This window comes from Histoplasma capsulatum, assembly GCF_000150115.1.
Source record: "Histoplasma capsulatum G186AR genomic scaffold supercont2.1, whole genome shotgun sequence".
NCBI lineage: Eukaryota > Fungi > Ascomycota > Eurotiomycetes > Onygenales > Ajellomycetaceae > Histoplasma > Histoplasma capsulatum.
In genome coordinates this window covers 3114420-3133599 of record NW_025544801.1, presented here as the reverse complement: position 1 = coordinate 3133599, position 19180 = coordinate 3114420, and the positions used below count along the sequence as shown (strand labels likewise).

The window sequence follows — 19180 nt, the reverse complement described above, 5'->3', positions numbered from 1 at the left end:
GTGCACGCATCCTCTTGGCCCATGCCAGGTCTCCACTTGCTAGTCAATCATAAGAACACTGGTGCTGAGCTTTACCAATGAGCTACATGCCAAAAAGGTGCAATTACTGATCGCGAGATCAGTCGCTCGGCTAATATAATGTCAGCAAACTGGTTGCCCACACCAGTTCCCTGACACCAATGAACCAAGTGTGTTCAACTCTGTTTAATTGAATATTTTTGCTTCATTATCTATTCAGTAAATAATAGAAAGAATAATGAAGAGCAGTATTTAAAAAACTTATAAAATGAGTCTTCAAAATGAATGAACATTGTTAGATAATGAGAAGTATTCTTATCATCTTCAAACAATCAATCATAATAGACTTCCTCATAGTAGATTCCTGCATGAGATCCACAGTCATCACAATATGCCACAAGACTGCCATCGATGAACATCTTATCCATCGAAAGCGCCTTGGGTCAGTTCGCATTGTAAAGCCCGTCCTCAAGCGCCTGCAGGGGATTGGGTTCCCACGGGATCCGGTTCCTGATGTAACGCTCGGCGTTGTTCTCGTGGCAGTTCTCCGAACGGAATATACTTTCATAGGCTTCGTGTGGCATATTGTCACACTCGGCGCCCTGCGGCTCGCTAAATAGCACAACACGAGATCTCTTCTTCCGAAGCGCATCCAGAGCCTCTTTCCAGGTACCACTAAGCAAACGCACATCCTGCAGGTGGATGCAGTCGATCGAGTGCGGCAGCCGTTCGAGGAAGAGCAGCAACCTAGGAAGATCGATGGCGACTTGGTCAAAGGAGATGTCGATCAACTTATGTCTGGACTTTGACCCTATGATTTGGCCCACGTCAATTCTTGCCGTTTCGGCACCTTCGCCTCTCATATGCAATCCGAGATTTTGTAGGCTTGACGTGTCCAAGAAGGCAGACAGGAATTTGCTAAGATCATCTGCGTCTTGCTCCGTAAGATTGCCCTCAAACGAGAATGAAAATTCCTTCAGCTGCTGCATTCTAGACGAAAACTCTCGTCGGATATCCGGAGCCAGCACTAAGCTCCCAGGATATCCCAGAGTTGACAGCTTGATATTGATGTTGTCAAGCAATGCACCCGCTCTTCGGACAGAATCTATCACATTGACGATGCATTGATAGTTAGGTTGCTCGAGCCCATGTTTCTTTGCATCATAACCGGTTATTGGCTGGAGCATGAAACGATGCAGTGCATCCCAGATACTGCCCTCAGGTACCATCAGTCGCCGGTCCTTCAAGGATTCAAAATCCACATCGTTAAAGTCTAGCTTCCGCGGTCCCAGCATCCTGGCAATTGCAGAGCCAACAGTTTGAGAGAACTTTTTGGTTCTTATTAATGACTCCTGCTTCTCCAGAAGGATCAGATACTGTCGATGTATTTCTTCCAGACGTGCTCGATGATCTTCGTCGCCCTCAAAATATCCACCGTCATCATCAGGATCAGCTAACTCAAGCCGACGCAGTGTAGATACAACCGCCCTTCCATTTGAAACCATTTCCAATGCTGTCTGCTCGGGTATGTGAAAACTCTCCCACAACTTCGCGCGGTCGAAAGGGTCAACATGGTCTTCAACTTCGTCTGCTTGGTATGAAATGAACCGGTGGAAGTCGGTGAATGAGAAGTTGTAAAAATGAAGGACAATTTGAACGGCACGAACGCCCTTGGCGATAGTGGGATGGCGAGAAATCTCTTCTAGGCGCGCAAGTGATAGCTCATTGAAGTTGACACGCACAACACGGACGAGCAGCTGCGAGCTCACGTCGCAGAATCGCCAACAGACCAGGCGCGTGTTCTTGATATCCTTTGTGCCTTGACGGTAGAATAGCAATGGCAATGGGAAGTCAAACTTGTCTTCCACGAACTCGAAGATCTTGAGAAGAATCTCGTTGGGCAAGTCCAGAATATTTAAGTTTCGCAGATACGGACGCGACAAGTTGTTGATGCAGCATCGAAGAGCACTTTGAACACCCTCAAACTTTGCCTTTGATGCATTTGCTTTCTCCAGTTCTCGGTCCAGATTATCCACGGACTCGAAGAGACCATTGTGGGCTGCCCATTTCCACCATTCTGACTGGAGCAGGTCTCCGTCCCAGAAATCTTCATCCAATTTCTGACGAAAGCGACATGAAAAATTGGATTGCTCGGGGAACCTTGTCATCTTGGCGTACATCAAACGACAGATCTCACGCTCCACATCTTGAAGCTGCTCTTCCGTAATTCGGAGGCCATCATACGCAATTTTGAGGACTTCATGTTCACTGGCGGTTGGCACGTTCACTATCGCGCGATGCAATCCCATCTTAATTTGTTGCTCAGCTAAGAGGTGGTTAGTGGGGGGGCATTGATACACTGATGCGCAGCGCCTTCCCTAGTAGATTGACCATTGATTGTATATCCTCCGGTTTCACTATGTACTATGTGTAAAGCTGATGTCGCATTTTCTGTCCAATTTCACGATTGTTTCTCTGTCTCTAACGCTCCCGGGGTTGATGGGCATGGCGGAGTCGGTCAGCCCATGTGCCTATCTCGTGGTCGATCCAGGTGGAATTTCAAAGCTTTGTTCTGAGCAGAGTGATGTGGATATTTATCGAGATGTCCGGATTTTCTTTTGCGCCGCTTCCGGCTCGGCAATTTAAAGTTATGGGTACAAGCACAGTCCCGTTCGTATGAAGAAGTGACTTTTGATGGTGTCAACTCTCGTATCCGCTACCCTTCCTCCTTATCTAAACTGCATTTGAATAGACAGTCAATATATATATATATATATATATTCTTCTCTCAGCATCTTCTGCACAGACACAGAATGATCACAAGTCCATGTTTACTACTACTATTGCACGTCAATTACTAGGAGCAAGCAGCCTGCCTCCTTCGCCCCCTCTTCTGGGGGTGGGCAAACGAACCTCTAAACCCCAGGGGATGAAGGCTTCTTTTATTCCTTCAAAGGGTGGAAAAACCCAGGCACAGCACTCCGTAGCAGGAGCTTCACGGAACATGCAGCTGGGGCAAGACAGAGCGAAAGTACGAAGTCATATTATTCATTATGTTGCTATTAAACGATATCATCGCAGATATCATCACTAGATACCATTGCTAGATATTATCGAGAGATATCATTGCTAGCTATCATCACTAGGTATCATCAGCAGATGTCATCACTATATATCATTTCTAGCTCTCATCAATAGATATCATAAGTGGATATTAATCATTTAGCCAAGTTAGTAGATAGATAAGCAGGTAGATAGGCAGATAGTCAGCTAGTAAGCTGGCATTGATAAGTAGGTGGGTAGCTAGATGGTGATGTTATTATTGAGCATGCAGATTTGTTGGTAGGTAGGGCTCTATTTTATATACAATTTGGAGTAGTTATTGAATATAATAATCAGAAAAGATGTTGATATCTTCACCAACATCTTTATTAGACAACTCTGATATTCTATTCAACGTGTGATTTTTATAATTATATACAGGTAACATTAATTTACATTCATCTTAGTTACAGAATAACTACCCAAAGTAGCTAGATAGCAACAATAACAAAAATAATATCAAGTTGATTATCAACAAGTATCAATTAAATATCAATAATATAAAAACAAATTAAAAGTGTACATTGATCATGTTGTAAAGTACTCGCAACCCCACCTGGGGATTTCAACTAAACAAACTATATGTAGAGTACATCCATACAGCCTCTCCTGCTAGCTGTTATAGTTTATGACCATTTTGGTCGAGCGGTTAACCTTGCCTGCCCATGCTTGAATTGCCCACGTGAAGATGCCGTCTAGATTCTTTCTCTGGTTGCCAGCTCAACGAAGTAGAGATATGTAGACAGAGACGACGACGAAGCATATCATCTTTGCATTCCGCGGCGCTGGTGGATTTCAGGAAAAGTAGGCCCTTTCTTTGCCCTTTCCGGCCCGTTCTCTGCTCTTCCTCGGCCTAAGGTTGGCGTTCCCAAATGGGGCGTTGCCGAATGGAGCGTTGCCGAATGGAGTGTTGCCAAATGGAGTGTTGCCAAATGGAGCGTTGCCAAATGGGGCGTTGCCGAATGGGGCGTTGCCAGATGGAAATGCGCCAGGAATTTGAGGATTCTCTGCAAATGGGGGACTGAATGCTTGTCCCAGGCGCACCTCGCTCATTGGATCTAATGATAGTCTTTGCGAAGGATCTTGAAGAGCTTTACCGACTCCGTATTGACCTGCAGCTGAGGGTGGACTCGCATGATTTTGTGGACCTTTTGGCTCTCCTGCTCTAGAGACGGGGGTTGCCGGGGCTGCGGGAGTGGTCCGCAAAGCTGGGACCTGATTCTGAGGAGTACTGAGCCCTTCTCCTTTGAAGTGTTTGAGAAGCATTTGCGCCGCTGAAGCACGATTTTCCGCATCAACGATCGCCATTTCTTTGATTCGTGCAACAGTGGGTGACTGCGAGGCCGCAAGCGAGACAGCCTTTTGAATCTCACCTACGCTGTTGGAACTTTTGCACATCTGACGAAATCCTGTATCAAGTGTCCACAACATCGTGACAAAGAGCGACCAAACGTCTACTTTATCGGTTTGCTCCTTTTCCTGGAATAACTCAGGGGCCATGTAAATTAAAGTTCCGACACAAGATTCGGCAATGATTTTACGGTTGCAAAGACCAAAATCTCCGAGCTGGAATACATACTGGCCATCCGAACCCGTTACGTAGAGGATATTCTCCGGCTTCACGTCTCGATGAATGATGCCGTAGAATGCAAGGCAATCGAGTGCTTGGAGCATATGATGGAAAAGGGAATACTCGAAGCGTGTGGCAGTCCCGATCTCGACTAATGACTCCAATGTCCCTTCTTTTAGACCCATGAATATCTCAACCTTGGGTCCGCCCCAGCCTTGGGAGGCGATATAATCAACAATGTATGGCTGGAGCACATTAGTTCGTCTGCAAAATGACCTTGGGAGTCTAACTCACATGGGTGATCCTGGCAAGAGTTTCTACTTCACGCTTCAGTGCATAATACACCGATTTCCTAGCTTGTTCTTCTGTTGCTCCACTCACTGGCGTCTTTAATATCTTAACGGCCATGAGCTTGCCCAAGTCCGCGTCAACGACTTTGTATACTTCCCCAAATTTCCCGGATCCAATCCTATCAATTTTTGCGTATCTCATCTTTAGCCCAACCCGTCCTGACGTGTGTGGCCTGGTTTCTCGCCGAGAGGGCAAGACAGTTTCCGCGTCGTCGATAGTCCGAGCGACGCGGGGATTGTCTTCTATGTCCGGGGAGATGTTTTTCCAGTTCTTCCCTATCATCTCAGCGGCAGAGAGGTGCCATTTCAACTCAAATAAAACCAAGTTCCGCCCTTCTCCACCCATTCCAAGCATAGTGTTGACCTTAGCCTGAACAACAACTTTGCGGAGGCGTCCATACTCAAATGGCATGGATTCGTCATCTTCGCCACCAAAGACCTGAGTTGTTTGACTGTGCGACCTGTCGTAGAGCATAATAACATTCGTGTTTGGGTCCCTCTCAAACGAGCACTGAGTCTTGGAGATACTGGAACCTGCCACATAGACATCAACGTCACCCCGTCCAAGTGTTGCAAGGGTATTACACGATTTCGAGCGAACATTGAGACCAATGTCGAGTACGGGTATACCTCCTAACAACGAAGCAAGATGGTCATTCAGCGGATCGGCGACCACAGCTTTGGCCCGCTCATTTTTGGGTATGAGGGAAAATAAGGCTAAAGGATGGGTATCGAGGCGAGGCATTGCTGAAGTGATAACCCCAGAACAAAAATGTTATAGCAGAAACTGAAACAGGTGGATGAAAGCCAGGAGAGTATAAATTCCCAGCTCTGGGAGAAATGGGGATTTGCCTGGAACTGAATGCCTTGGGACAGCAGCGCCATGTCTTTATTTGACCACGCACATTTCACAATAGCCGCGCGACTTGCTGGTCCAAATTTTGGTCCAAATGTCAGTCCTCCCAAATGAGCAGGCTGGCTCGGGATGATTGGGCACGGACGGCAATTTTGCAGTGACTGGCATGTTTGCAACCCCAGTCGATGCCCAATGCCGGTGCCAGGGGGTGGACATTGGGCGGGGTTCAATGGAGTTCAAATTTTCAACCAGAAACACCCTCGGTGTGGTTCAAAATGCAGGGTGTTGGTGGTGTGTGTTTAAGAGGAGTTGGATTGGCTTGACTCCAAGTTTGAGCCGTGAGTGTAACGCTAGGTTATTTACCTGTCAACTTCTTTGTTTACAGGGTTCAAAATATCTGAATCGGGTTTGGAATTATGCGAGAAATTTTGAAGTACCAGCCAGGGTTCAAACTGTGGGATGGTTCATCTTGTTGTTGTTGTGGTCGGAGCGGGCAACCAGTTTCCAACACAAACTTGGAATCAAGTTCAACTCTTGTCAGGCTCATCCAACTCACCTCAACATCATTAATACACCCACACTGCATCTGTAGGATTAATCAAGAGATAGATTGGGGGATTCGATGAGGGGGTGAGAGGGTGAGTGAAAGGTGAGTGAGAGGTGAGGGCTTGCGCGAAACAGACTGAGGACAACCTGCAATCTTTTAGCTGCATTCAGCTTTGAACTCTGCCATGGCTGTCATTGGTTGGAAGTCTTGTTCCAGTTGGAAATTTGAACCCCTCCAGCTCTTTGCAGATGTTGCCTCGTTGCCAACTGTCCAGGGTGAACGACGGTTGTCGTATTGGTTGTCGCATGGAAATGTCCAGCCCAACAATCCCTGTTTGGCCGGCCAAGCGACGCTAGCGGAGTCGAATGGGGCGACGTGCAGTTTCGGAGGCTCGGTTTCACGGCGATACGCGCCCCTTTCGGCAGCCATCGTGTAGCCCTGCTTGGCAAGCGCGCCATTCCGAGTGGGAAAAATATAAACTGCACACAGGGTCAATTGCCGCGAATTTCGTTGAGTGAACTATCGGAGAGTGCTTCCATCGCCGCTTTTTCACACCACCACCGCATTGCTTTTGCTCTACGTCGCGATCTCGCCTCTGCTGATATCTACTGATAGCAAACAACTTGCCATGGCTTTTCCAGATATTCGAGGGGATGGGCTAATTAGGGCTCAAATGGCCTTGGAAGCGTTGCAGCGGGATCCGCAGCTACTCGATTACACAAGAAGACGATTCAGCGATTCTCCACCATCATACAAATCTCATCAGTCACACAACTCAACATTGTCTCAGAGTCCAATTCCGCCTGGTGAGGACCAGGGAATACGCGAAGAGAATCAACGACGGGAAGAGCAACGGTTTCGTCTCATTAAGGAGCATGGAGCGTCCAGTCCTTACGAACAATTCACGGCTCAGTGGAAGGCGGAGGTAAATCGGATCACCGACGCAGCTATGAACAGGACAGAACATGTCCCGATCGGAATAAGCTTCTACAGTCTCGCGCAAGAAAGTGTTAAGAAGCGGTGGATCGAGCAGGGCATCTGGAACGACAAGTGGAATGGTAGGACTACTTTAGCTTCAACGAAGTGGAAGCATGAAGAGCCAGAAGAATCTGACTCGGAATCGGACACTGATAGACCAGTGACACCCCAATCTCGCTTCTCTTTTTTCCCGACAGAGCCAAAACCCAGGCGGCAAAAGAGTGATCAAGAGAAGCAACTTATTGCAGAGCGGCGGGCCGCACTCAAGCGTGAACGTGAGGCTTCACGCCCTTTTCATCAGTTTGTTTACCAGGTGTTGAAAGAGAGTGAACTGATCCAAGGAAAGACAGGGGGTGAGGGGGTCACTGCCCCTGCTACTACCGCGGACGACATTAATACTCAAGCGTACGAGAATATCAAGAGCACTTGGGTCCGACGAGGGATTTGGGACATAAAGTGGGGTATACTACCTGGGATGAACTGGAAGCATGAGAGGCCTCTTGAGATTGGAGCTGATCTTCTCCCGCTTCCTCAGGTGAACTCCCTTGGGAATGACTCCCACGATGCTGGAGAAGCACCTCTGCCACGTCTTTTTGACCCCATTCCTCCCGATGAAACAGATGCTCGCCAAACATCTGGTGTAGTGAGCACACCTCAGCGAGGACATTCTGCGGATAACTCGGTCAGATTCGCTAACGGTGACGCTGAGGATTCCTCGGAATCGAACCCACCTTCCGGGAGACAACGAGGAGAGGATGTTTTTCCCGTGACGGGGCAGATGGAACGATCTGGCGGTCAGAGATTTTCTAGCGAAGATAGACAACCACCACTCAACAAAAGTTTTCTAGGCCCGGTACATTCATCAAGGGTATCAAAGTCTCCCCCAGAGAGACGACGTGGACGTCAGCAACCACCGAATCCATCCGCAGAAGTAACCTCTGGTGGGCCGTCGTTACCGGGACCAGATGTAACTAGAACACCCTCTAAACCTGCTAGCACACCTCTACGTAGAAGCAAACGACTACAACAACAGCAACCACCGGAGCCTAGGGAAACTGAAATCCCAGGTGAGACGGCGTCTACCAAATCACCTAAGGCTGTATCCAAACGAAGACCAAAGCAAGCCACTGCAGCCAATTCAAAGTCCGTATTATCGGCTAGGTCTCAGGGAATATCCAAGAATCGACGCACAAGTGCCAGGAGGGGGAAAAAACAGGATGACCGGTAGAATTGGAGAACTTTGGGTTTGAGGTATTAATTAATAAGGAGAAGGATTCCAGAGGGAAGGTCGTAATGTACAGTACCATTTTTATTCCGTCCTGGTTTTGAGGACCCGATCCGTTTATCAAGATATACATAGCTCGTAGTAATTTTAGTCAACATCAAGCCGCATTTTCCTTATGCGTTGTCAGTGTTATTTGAATATCACAAAACTTTGAAAGATCCAACCTCTCTATGTTTGCCAGCCGGTAATGAAGTTATTCACATCGCCCGAAGACAAAACTCGGAACGCTTGATCGAGCACTTCGACTGGGAAGGTCTCCCTCTGTGCTGAGGAAAGATCGCGCGGGTAATTTCCTAACTTCTGACCGCATATTCCTTTGTGAGTAAGATAACACAAGTTCCAAAGGACTTGTTTTGTATAGCTAACTAACCAACTAGTTAGTTTATAATTTTATTGTGTTTGAAAAAATGTAGTTTCAACTAACTGGTTGTGTTGGTTCGTACGTACGGGTAGTTAGTTGGTTGTCTGTTGCTTGCTCGCTGTGGATTATGTCAACAGAGGTTGGGTTCCTTTTAATGGCCCGTGCACGCTTGGATTATTTCGCAGTTCACAGCGATGAATGACGCCGTCGTCCGTTGAGAGGAACAACGATTCAATCCCACGTCGGAAACATGGCCCCCCGATTAAATATTTTCCAGGGGCTTCAGTTAAACTCTCTGCGATCTACATGTGAGTACAATTCCCCCCACAGATCACGTTCTAAAGAACATACAACTTACGCATAGTTTTTGATATAAAAAGCTTCCACGACCTTACCCGCTTCCGCACGATGTTTCTCCACGACCTCCCCATCCTCCAACTGGCTAGTCCCAAAACACCGCGAGAAACGGAAGTCGCAAAAGGGCCGTCCTCGAATGCCCACCGGTGGTTCCTCTCGGGGAACAACGGTCATCTGGGGCGACTATGGCCTTCGGATGAAGGATCATGACCGTCGAGTGTCGGCAGATCAGCTGAAGATCGGCTATGAAACGATCCAGAAACGACTCAGAGGCATGAAGTACAAATTCTACCCACGAGTAGCTGCTAATATCGGTGTCTATACAAGTGGTAACGAGCAGCGTATGGGGAAGGGCAAGGGTAAATTCGATTATTGGGCTGCGAGAGTCGCGGTTAATCGAATAATTTTCGAGCTGAAAGGGGATCTCCATGAGAAGGTGGCGCGGGAGGCGTTTAGGTTGGCAGCGGCCAAGATGCCTGGTATGTTTCTTTGAACCAGATCGTGGTTTTCGGGCTGGATATTCCGCTGTCGCAGACTGGCTTTAGAGGAGAAGCTGACCCCGAATCTTCCTCACAGGGCTCTATGAATTCGTGAAAAAGGGCGATCCTCCCGTAGTGGGTCTTACGAAATTACAAAATGGTGTCACGCTGGAGTCATTGAAGAGGGCGCGAAGAGAAGTTCCATTGAATTCAGAGAAAAAAAACCCTCCATCTTCCCCAGAGGGTTCCGCTCCTTCGCAATAAATATCCTTCGTTTTTTCTCAGTTTACATGTACATCACGGCGTTGTAATATTCATATATCTCCAAGAATAGAAGACTTTCCCCAGATAAACGCTGGTTTGTATTCCTGCGGTGCGGAAAATATAACACGGATCATGTCTGGAACCTTACTGCGGCGAGGTTATAGGAATTGGCAACGGGCATTTTGGGATTATAAAGTGGGAAATGAATACAATTGATTTTGTACAATTGGATTGTAGTGTTGGACGATGGCATATTATTCTCCCTTACTCGATGCACCTCAAGACCAAGCCATAAACCATCGGATAGCAATAAGCTAGATCCCAATTTCGCAGATTTCTCAGAACAAAAACCAGTCACAAAAAAGCCAGGTAACGCTACACGCTAACGACATGGAGAGAGGTGCAAGTATTTAGAATTCAAGGCCCATCAAGTAACTGCCATATCGTTAGAAGAAAAAAAAGGTAAAATGGCACATGAAATCTTGGTGCATGAAACTTACCTCTCGAGTACTCGCATAAATTTGGCAACAAACGCTTCAAGATGAAATATAACTTTCTGTGGCGATTTACGCCATTAGCATGTTGTTCTATAGAACACATCCACTTCATTATTAACGTACACTTCCAAGCTTTATTCTATGTTCGTAAAAAGCTGCCCATTTGATAACTTCAGGTTTCAACGCGTCGTCGATTTTGGGTATTAGTTTGAAAGTCAATGTCTGCGGATCAAAAAGTTAGTATACAAATTTCGAAATTCTATAGATTGAGTGGAGGTTGCATGATTCACCCTGAGTATGGTTGTTGGGGGGATACAATGCGTTAACAGATCGTATAATTTTGCTCGAACCTGAAGAATTCTTCCAGGTGAACGATCTGCCATGATTTCATCTGCAATCAAGGAAATCAATGCCTCCCAGTCTGGTGGCGGGATAGGAGTATCATCCGTGACTTTCTCGCTGTTGGTAATGAACTTTGGTCAGTCGAGCTTATCTCTCGGGGCTGGCGAAAGCTGTTGATTGAAGCTCACTTTTGTGCATATATAGCTTCTAACATGAGAAGAGCACGCCTAAGATTCCGCCCGCTTTCCTTAGCTATCCGCTTGTTAAGGCCTGGCGCCTCTGTCCAGCCTTCTTTTTTCACTGCAAGTTTCAACACTTGGCATATTTCAGCCTCGGCGGGCGCGGCGACTCTAACAAGGAGGGTTCTGGATCGAATGGGAGCGATGATATTCGCTGTGCTGTTGGCAAGAAGAATAAGTCTCAGGTTTGGACTGTATTTTTCCATCGTCCTTCGTAGGGCTGCCTGCGCATCTCGCGTGAGATGATCTGCCTCGTTAATCACAACGACCTTAAATCGCTGCTTCGCGGACAAGTCGACCTGCTGCGTTTGCGCAACCTCCTTTAGAAGTTCCTGCACCACAACCCGGTCGTAATTCCCGACATCGGACGGCGTGATTTCAAGGTGGTAGATGGAGGAGACAATATTGAATTCCAGCTTGCGATTGCTGGTGGTTTGAAAGATCCGCGCATCGATCTTAATCTTTTCGACTCCGGGACCAAAGAGTTCTTTAAGTGTAGCAATTATTCTAGTTTTCTTTCCTGCCCCCGACGGTCCATAAACGAGAAGGTGAGGGAAATCGCCGCTTTGCGCCTGCGAAAGAACTCTAGTCAGTGGAGAAGGACTACTTGTTTTGCTTGAGTTGTTGATTTCATACAAGCGATTTTAATCGAGCAGAAAGGTCATTATGGTAGGTGAGAGCATCAAGGCTTCTAGGCCTAAGCCTATCAACAAGAAGTGCCATTTGTCAATGGTAAATAGGGTATTGGGATGTGAAATGTAGGTGTTCAACCGTGGACAACTTCATATCGGAGAGATTTAACTTTGACGCGTGCTGGCTGCAGGCGCGATTAATTGGTGGTCTGTGCTTCTGCTTACTACTCCAACGGTGAGAGGGGAAGACCGAAAGGCAGGAAGTAGTACCGTATTCATTCAACGTTGAAATTATTTGAATATAGTTTTATGTAGATGTGAGAAGAGACATGCTCATTACTGGTATTTCATTCTCGGAAACATCCAGTTTATCCCGAAGAACGCCGTTTATGATTTGAAGCTCTGATCGCCCCCCAAAAAAGATAGTATACAGATAATAGTTACAAAAGCCATAATACTTCAAATGATTTCTCTATGTACAGTTATCGCCGTTGGGCGGGTAGATGTAATAGTTTTCGTTCGAACTGTTCGATCGCAATGTAATAGGGCGGACTGTAGGTGGAATTGGTTATCCAATCTTGCAAGAATGATTCACCAGTCCATAACCATTCTGAATGGAAAAGGCATTGAGATGTTGTCCGCAAAACCTAATGCTAGTGGGTAGTTTGTTTGAGCAATTGAAGTGAGAAGACTAGGTTGGAATCGCCATTCCTGGAATCGGCTTCAGTACCCCATTTGAATCATATCGAGCCTCTGCAGTAGAATGTTCCATTAGCTGCTAATCCGAAAAATCCACCAGACACCGACTCTAATTGAAGCCTCCAACTTACTGAAAAAAGTATACGACAGCGTAATAGTTTCAATGTTTCTCATAGCCGGATCATTGACAAAATCCGGATCTATGAAAAAAAATACCGGCATATCCACAGATTCGCCTGCGCTCAATCTCTGTTCCTCGAAGCAGAAGCACTGAATTTTGCTGAAGTATGGAGACACCTGCGCCGGAGTAACGCTGTACGTAGCAACGCCGATGATGTCCTCGGGACCCTTGTTTGTTGCTGTATAAAACGCCAACGCCGTTTCTCCCGGGAGAACTCTAACTTCCCGCTGCTGGGGGGTGAATTTCCAGGGTAGGACGTCGGATACCGATCCGTTGAATGTAATTCGTAATCGACGGGATGAGGTTACGGGTTTGAGGCGAGAGGCGGGGTTTTCTTCTGTGCGGTGCGTTTGGACAGGCTGACCGTTCCAGCCGGTCTGTTGGCATATCTATTTTTACCGTTTAACTAATGTTAGCGACAATATGTAGACGTCGTGCGGAAACTGTTGGATAGTCAAGAAATATATATATCAAAAGAAAATAAAAGACGAAGTACCATTTTGTACATGGGAACCGATCCGTATGCGAGCGCAACAGTTCCGATAATTAAGCTGATGGTATAGTACCTAAAAAAGAGGCATTGGCATATTTTTGTAAATCGACTGTGACAGAAGAAGGGATGACTGAAAAATTACCACTTACAAGGAAGATTGATTTTTAGAATACGACATCTTACTCTGTAGAGAGGGCGAGGGAATCTGCTGTAGTCGTGCAGATGGGGTAGAAAAAGGTCGTCGGGAGACATGACGCTGTTGTCTGCATACGAACGAGCAAATGGAAAGTGGCTCCGGCCCTAGAAGCCTTCGACTCCATAGAGAAGCTATCCGTGGCACCATAGTAACAAATCGTATTTCTCTAGCATTTGTGAGAATGGGTTTGATCTAATCCACGAGGGAAGTTCTAACGTCGCTTGAGCGAGATCGAATCCCGATGGATGCCCGTTTAGATCACGTGATTATAAACTACTCATTCTGCAGTTGACCAGATCTGCCATGCGGATATAGTTTTGACCGTGTAAATATTTCCCGCGTTCATATAACATTTTCAGTTAAAGATGTATACGATGGATATTTTCTTCAAAGCTGGTTCAAAACAAAGTCAGGTGTCGTTTCCCTATTTTACACAGAAGAAAAAACAATTAAAGGAACCCTACTGCAGAATATGATAGATATCGTATGATAATAAAACAGTACAGTTAGTTATATATATTGAATTGGCTGTCGTGAATAAACCACCAAAGCTTTCAAAAGATCTAATGATTGAAGACCTGGGCCAGAACTCTTCCAAATACGCCTCGGATCATTTCTGGTCTCTCCTGGATAGCAGTTATGAGTATTGCGGTGCTCACGGAGAATGCGGCTTGCTCTCTCCATTGATCCTGTTTTGAGACAGAGGAGGAACGGTTAGTTTTTCGTGTTTAATAAAGTAAGAAAATAAAAAGAAGTTGTGTAACCAGGACAAATTCAGGCATATTCAGTGAGGAAATTTTCCGCTTGGTGGCATCTCTATCGTGAAAACATACCTTCTTATCATATCTTCGCGGCAACAACGTCACCGCAGCCCTCGGCGCCACAAAAAGCGCAAGCTCCAGCCTCTTCTTCGCGTTCTCAACCAAAATGCTCCACCCGCACATCATGCATCCAGCAGCAACACATAACCCGGAGTCCCACATCATAGGCGTGACAAGCTTCGGGCTAAATAACCTAGGTCCCAGTCTCGTTCGCGCCAGACAAACGGAGTAGTAGAAAATACTAATAAAGCAACTGAGAAAGGCAGAGGAGCGGAGTGCGTTTTTCACCGCGTTGATGAATACGGTTACGGACCGTGATCGCCAGCGCAACGCGAGATGGATAGGTAGATATGTGGCACAGGAGAAGCGGAAGGCTTTGACAAATCTCCACAGGGCATGTTTTTCACAGCTGGGGCCGCAGCCCATGTGCACAAGCTCGCAGGGGAAAGGGATTGTCTTCTCTGGATCCCCCCATTCCCGAGGTAAGTTATAATCATCGCACATGGATTGTAATGGAGGTTTATTTTCTGATGGTTTTCCGTACTCCCACTCGGTCCGTCTGGCTGAGCGGAGTGCTTCGATCAGCCGGTTATCAATCTGCGCAGCGTCTTCGATCCACCTGCTGTAGGGGGCTGGTAATCTCTCTGGTAGATAGAACCACGCCCACATGATTATGGCAGAGCTTGTAGCAAAGACTCCAGCGTCTGCTAATCGAGGAGAGATAGACTCCGCATATGTCCATCTGCTTCGTGCCGCTCTACGTTTTCGCCAACGTTCCCATGCCATGCATGCAACAGCATCCGTTGCTCTGATGACAGCAAAAAGACTTAGGTCAAGTGTTTTCCCGGCCAGACCAGGGGGTTCTGGAGCTTTTCTTTGGTTTCTCCGTTTTGCCTTTGAGGCTATCGCAGCCTCTTCCTCCGAACGCGAAGTAGCAGCACTTGGCGGGACTTCACCATTAGAGTTAATGATGGGAAAGCAGATCCACGCGGATAAAAGGGCTGCAAGAAAGCGAATAGTGCGTAACAAACTCTGTGTTATGGCAGGTCGAGCTTTGCCTTTTCCTCTAGTCCAAGTTCTCGTGATTCTCGTGAAGAGAGGCTCAAAGACTGCTGGTAGTAGAGTTGACCCTCCGACGAGCAAGGCGCAAAAAGTCGGAAACCTGTTCCAACGAAATGGTCTGCTTAAAATCTTAAAAAGCTATTAAGGGGGTCGCCAAAAGTCAGTACTTTTCTGGTTGGTATAGTCCATTCGTAGTTCGAGTGAATAGATACGTAAATCAGAAAACCAATGTAGGGGATTTTTAAAGAATCCAGACGCACGCGATTGAGTTTCTCTTCGTTGTTCAAATCTTTTCTGCGAATTACATGGAGAAAAGCTATGAGTTTAGGTCCAGTGACAGTAAGATATCCCAGGGCATAAGCGCGGAGTATTCTATGTCCAAACTCAAATTCAGGTTGTCAGTATTAATAATATAAATGAAAAAAATGGCATACCGCATCTGTAAGTTTCGTGACAGGCAAAATACGTCCCAACCACGAGAAATCAAGAGTGGTCACAGCTGCTGGCGAGAGCACTCCACCTACGGCTTTAGGATGTTCGCGTTCACTCTGCGAGGTTGAACATGGAGAAATTGTGCTTCCATGTTCACGGCTCGTGGAAGAAAATACATAACCCCCTTGTATAAAATATTGGGAGGTATAATTGGAGATTTTCGGGGGAAGAGAAAATCTAGAGAAAATGTGCATGTTAACGAAGATATTCTCCTCCTGGCTAGTCCCGACTTCTGTCAGAAAGAAAGGAGCCGGCGCGCGATGCTGATGTATCTCTACCGTATCCACAGGCGGTTGGTACTCACCCACGCAACTACGCCCAAGGATGTTGACAAACGAAGATAAGGTCCTGTTTCGAATGATCGAGAGTGATCAACAGGCATGCACAACTGTGTTTACTGGCTAAATGAGGATAGTGCTAATAATAACAATATAATACTGTAGGGCAGAAACGTCATCGATGAGGATGCCTGTAGAGTAAGAAGAAAACATGCGCTACCTCTGATCACGAAGTTCCCGGTCTGTTTAAGGCCATTTGCATCCTTGATTTTTCCAAGCGACAGGAACAAGGAGCGAGTTCATCGCATCCAAGATGGTTTGGCAGTCACTTGATCTGAGCTAAGCTTTTGTTGGAGGGATTCGATTGGCTGGCGGTAACTAAGCTTTTTTGCCCCACTAGAACTTTTGTAGATGTATTTTGAATGTATTGTATATTGCAGGCAACATTTTTTGCGATACTCTCTCACCCCTACTAAGAGAGGGCTAGGGATGGCGTAGGGTTAGGATGAGGTGTTAGAATTAGAGATTAGACTAGAGGTTAAGCCCCGGTTCAATTCGTGGGTTTAACGCGAAATACAGGGTTGTGAATGTCACGATAAGTTTGAACTCTGCCGAAGGTCGTTTTTTGAGAGTTCTGTCATTGTGTAGTTAACCAGATAAGCCACATTAGCTAACCTCGGCTTCCAACAGAAAATCATGGGTGTCTGACTGACTACAAGTCCCAGACAAGTAGTGGGGGCGAAGCGAATTGCCACGGGTGCCTCCGGGCCGCCCGGCACCCGGCATGTTTAACTGTAGACCAGGTATGGACCCCCTATAGCTTTAGCCTCCGATGTGATCTTCTTGTCGAGTGCTTGATGCCTACCCGTGCTTGGTTCCCACTGCAAGGCCAATGTAGAGCAAATAAACAGAAAATCAAGGCGGTGGATTTGATGTTGAATACAATCCCCATGCGGCGAGTGACGTCAGTTTGGATGCGCTCTGCGTGATCAGGTAAGATCTGGAAAGATACCGACAGGGACATATCACGCCCCGATCTCAAAAGCAATCACTTTTAACCTCGCAGCTCCTTTTACGGCAATATCCAGGAACTGTTGGCCCAGAAAGCAGCCTTCAGAAAGCCAGAAATTTCAGCCCAGCCCATCCTCCCTCAGGCAACTGTGCGTACCACCACTTTTTCCAAGTCTTCCCACGCTTGTGTGATCTGATCGATAACTTCATTCATACCAGCAGCATTAATATTTCGCAACTCTCCAATGACACTCTAACAGATCACGAGACAGGAGCATCTCATCTTCGGCTCCTGGGCCTTGCCGCATTGTAAAATTTTCCATCGCTTCGCAAAGAACACTATTTCCCCAGTGGGGTATGTTGAGTAGGTCTTGAAACTAAACACATTTGGAGTATCCTGATACTTTTCATCAGTAATTTTGAAAATTTTCTAGAAAAATGTGCTCTTACTGTAGGTTCAAAAGCACATCAAAATTTTCGAAACTGATTACGTATAGTGTCCCTCAATGTTATTCCATTCAACAGACTGTTGGTATTTTCTGCACGCATACCAATTTCATTGTACAGATGGAAAACAGCGAAATAGAGTCTTCCATATGTTTGTAGTATTCTTTTCACTCGGCATTAAATTAGCATATTAAGCTATGATTTGAGTGAAGAGATGTAGTGAGGAGTCATGCCAAGCGGCAAAGGAAATGGTATGATGTGTACTGCCTTAATAGTGATAGATATCTATCTGTTGAGTTATTACACAGCGGTATGATATCCATCTCGATGTAGACACTTTTCGTGGAAATGGATTTTGTTGTGATTGGGGTGGCTCAGATACGCTGGCGGCAACAAGCTCAGTGTTTTTTTTAATGCTTGATGATTGGGGATTCAGTTTGCTAAGTCGCCTGACTCAAACTCACTATAGCAATTAATTAGCATTTACATCACAGACATATGGTTGGTGAAAATATGCTCAGCTTACTTGGTTGCAAGAGTCCAGATGCCAGATTCTCAAAGATGTTATAAAGATACTGATCATCACCTCCACAACGTTCCACACCATGACTAGGAGAATCCACACCTTCAGCCAGGAACCAATCGAGAAAAACATTTAGACAGGGTATAAATCTCTGATCGGTTTTAGATCCCAAGTGTGGGACACAGCGGCTAATGCGATCTCTGGCTTGTTTCATCTTACACTCTTGTTGACTTAGGGTTTTCAGGCACTGCTGATAATGCTGAGAGCCCTGCCTCTACAGAAAGCTGTCGGGTTGAAAATGCGGGGTCAAATTTCGGATTTATGGCGGTAATGAGCTCAACCGATAGTACTAGGCATCTGGCTTAAATCCCATGAGGAACTTACTTGAAGAACCGTTCGTGGGAATGAGACACAAGTGAGAATTAAAGCAACTTTGTGAGAGAGTGGGGAGGGCTGTTAGACGAGAATGGAATAAATGTTATGATATGAGAAAACCCCTGGATGGGCTCCCAAACGGGCCTGGAAGCTGCAAACAGCACTGAGCACGGAGGAGTTACGCGAAGTGGATCTAGTCAAATAGTTTAAAATGTGGATGAAACGGGCCGATTCAAACTGAGCAGGTACCAGCAAATTGGGTCTCTCTTTTGGGACGCAGCGTCGAACTGTTCCTTGTCGCCTGGGAATAGAATTTCTTGCAGCTTGTCAGAACCTTGAAGATCAAAGATACCCAAAACTCCCCAATATGGACTAGACTCGCCGAATAACTGCTGACTAAGAGTCAGCATCAACTTTAGGAATAGTGTGTATTATGCGACCAACTCTACGGGATGCAATTACGGGACTTTACTGACGAAAAAAACGACGATGTGGAACGGCCGCAGCTGGCTGGTTGGCGGAAGGCTTGGAATGCACCGCGTCAAAGATGCAGCTGCGGAGTTTTCTAGTGAGAATCTCTGTCACACGAGGAGGGGAGGTGTGACGGTCTTGTGGGGTTGGCGTATTGGCGCGTACGGCGTATGTCCAGTGACGAGCGCAGGATACGACGGACAAGCTCGGAGGCTGAAGCCGGGTTGGGTTCAGAGCATGTGATAGTCCTCCGT

The 19180-nt window shown here is 46.4% G+C and overlaps 7 protein-coding genes across 7 annotated transcripts; 3 read left to right on the top strand and 4 right to left on the bottom strand.

The window, feature by feature from the left end:
- Positions 1 to 133: 133 nt before the first annotated feature.
- Positions 134 to 2327, bottom strand: HCBG_01021 (uncharacterized protein; the record flags this gene model as incomplete). Its single annotated transcript, XM_045428071.1, has 1 exon — positions 134 to 2327. One exon carries the CDS (start codon positions 2325 to 2327, stop codon positions 462 to 464), a length of 1866 nt encoding a protein of 621 aa, XP_045292046.1.
- A 1588-nt stretch (positions 2328 to 3915) lies between these two features.
- HCBG_01020 (uncharacterized protein) lies at positions 3916 to 5785 on the bottom strand (the record flags this gene model as incomplete). Its single annotated transcript, XM_045428070.1, has 2 exons — positions 3916 to 4935; positions 4985 to 5785. 2 exons carry the CDS (start codon positions 5783 to 5785, stop codon positions 3916 to 3918), a joined length of 1821 nt encoding a protein of 606 aa, XP_045292045.1.
- A 1286-nt stretch (positions 5786 to 7071) lies between these two features.
- On the top strand, positions 7072 to 8867 carry HCBG_01019 (uncharacterized protein; the record flags this gene model as incomplete). The annotated part of the gene is made up of 1 exon (XM_045428069.1): positions 7072 to 8867. The coding sequence occupies one exon, from the start codon at positions 7072 to 7074 to the stop codon at positions 8647 to 8649; it is 1578 nt and encodes a 525-aa protein (XP_045292044.1).
- Positions 8868 to 9317: 450 nt separating this feature from the next.
- Positions 9318 to 10167, top strand: HCBG_01018 (60S ribosomal protein L16; the record flags this gene model as incomplete). Its single annotated transcript, XM_045428068.1, has 3 exons — positions 9318 to 9375; positions 9448 to 9903; positions 10001 to 10167. 3 exons carry the CDS (start codon positions 9318 to 9320, stop codon positions 10165 to 10167), a joined length of 681 nt encoding a protein of 226 aa, XP_045292043.1.
- A 149-nt stretch (positions 10168 to 10316) lies between these two features.
- On the bottom strand, positions 10317 to 13593 carry HCBG_01017 (uncharacterized protein; the record flags this gene model as incomplete). Its single annotated transcript, XM_045428067.1, has 10 exons — positions 10317 to 10602; positions 10668 to 10723; positions 10788 to 10886; positions 10955 to 11123; positions 11195 to 11817; positions 11882 to 11948; positions 12403 to 12487; positions 12708 to 13146; positions 13254 to 13323; positions 13400 to 13593. The coding sequence occupies 10 exons, from the start codon at positions 13591 to 13593 to the stop codon at positions 10578 to 10580; spliced, it is 1827 nt and encodes a 608-aa protein (XP_045292042.1).
- Positions 13594 to 13841: 248 nt separating this feature from the next.
- Positions 13842 to 15912, bottom strand: HCBG_01016 (uncharacterized protein; the record flags this gene model as incomplete). Its single annotated transcript, XM_045428066.1, has 4 exons — positions 13842 to 14135; positions 14280 to 15467; positions 15590 to 15701; positions 15854 to 15912. The coding sequence occupies 4 exons, from the start codon at positions 15910 to 15912 to the stop codon at positions 14010 to 14012; spliced, it is 1485 nt and encodes a 494-aa protein (XP_045292041.1).
- Positions 15913 to 16087: 175 nt separating this feature from the next.
- HCBG_01015 (uncharacterized protein) lies at positions 16088 to 18446 on the top strand (the record flags this gene model as incomplete). Its single annotated transcript, XM_045428065.1, has 9 exons — positions 16088 to 16113; positions 16265 to 16297; positions 16679 to 16716; positions 16790 to 16902; positions 17188 to 17259; positions 17383 to 17465; positions 17608 to 17642; positions 18038 to 18058; positions 18325 to 18446. 9 exons carry the CDS (start codon positions 16088 to 16090, stop codon positions 18444 to 18446), a joined length of 543 nt encoding a protein of 180 aa, XP_045292040.1.
- Positions 18447 to 19180: the final 734 nt, after the last annotated feature.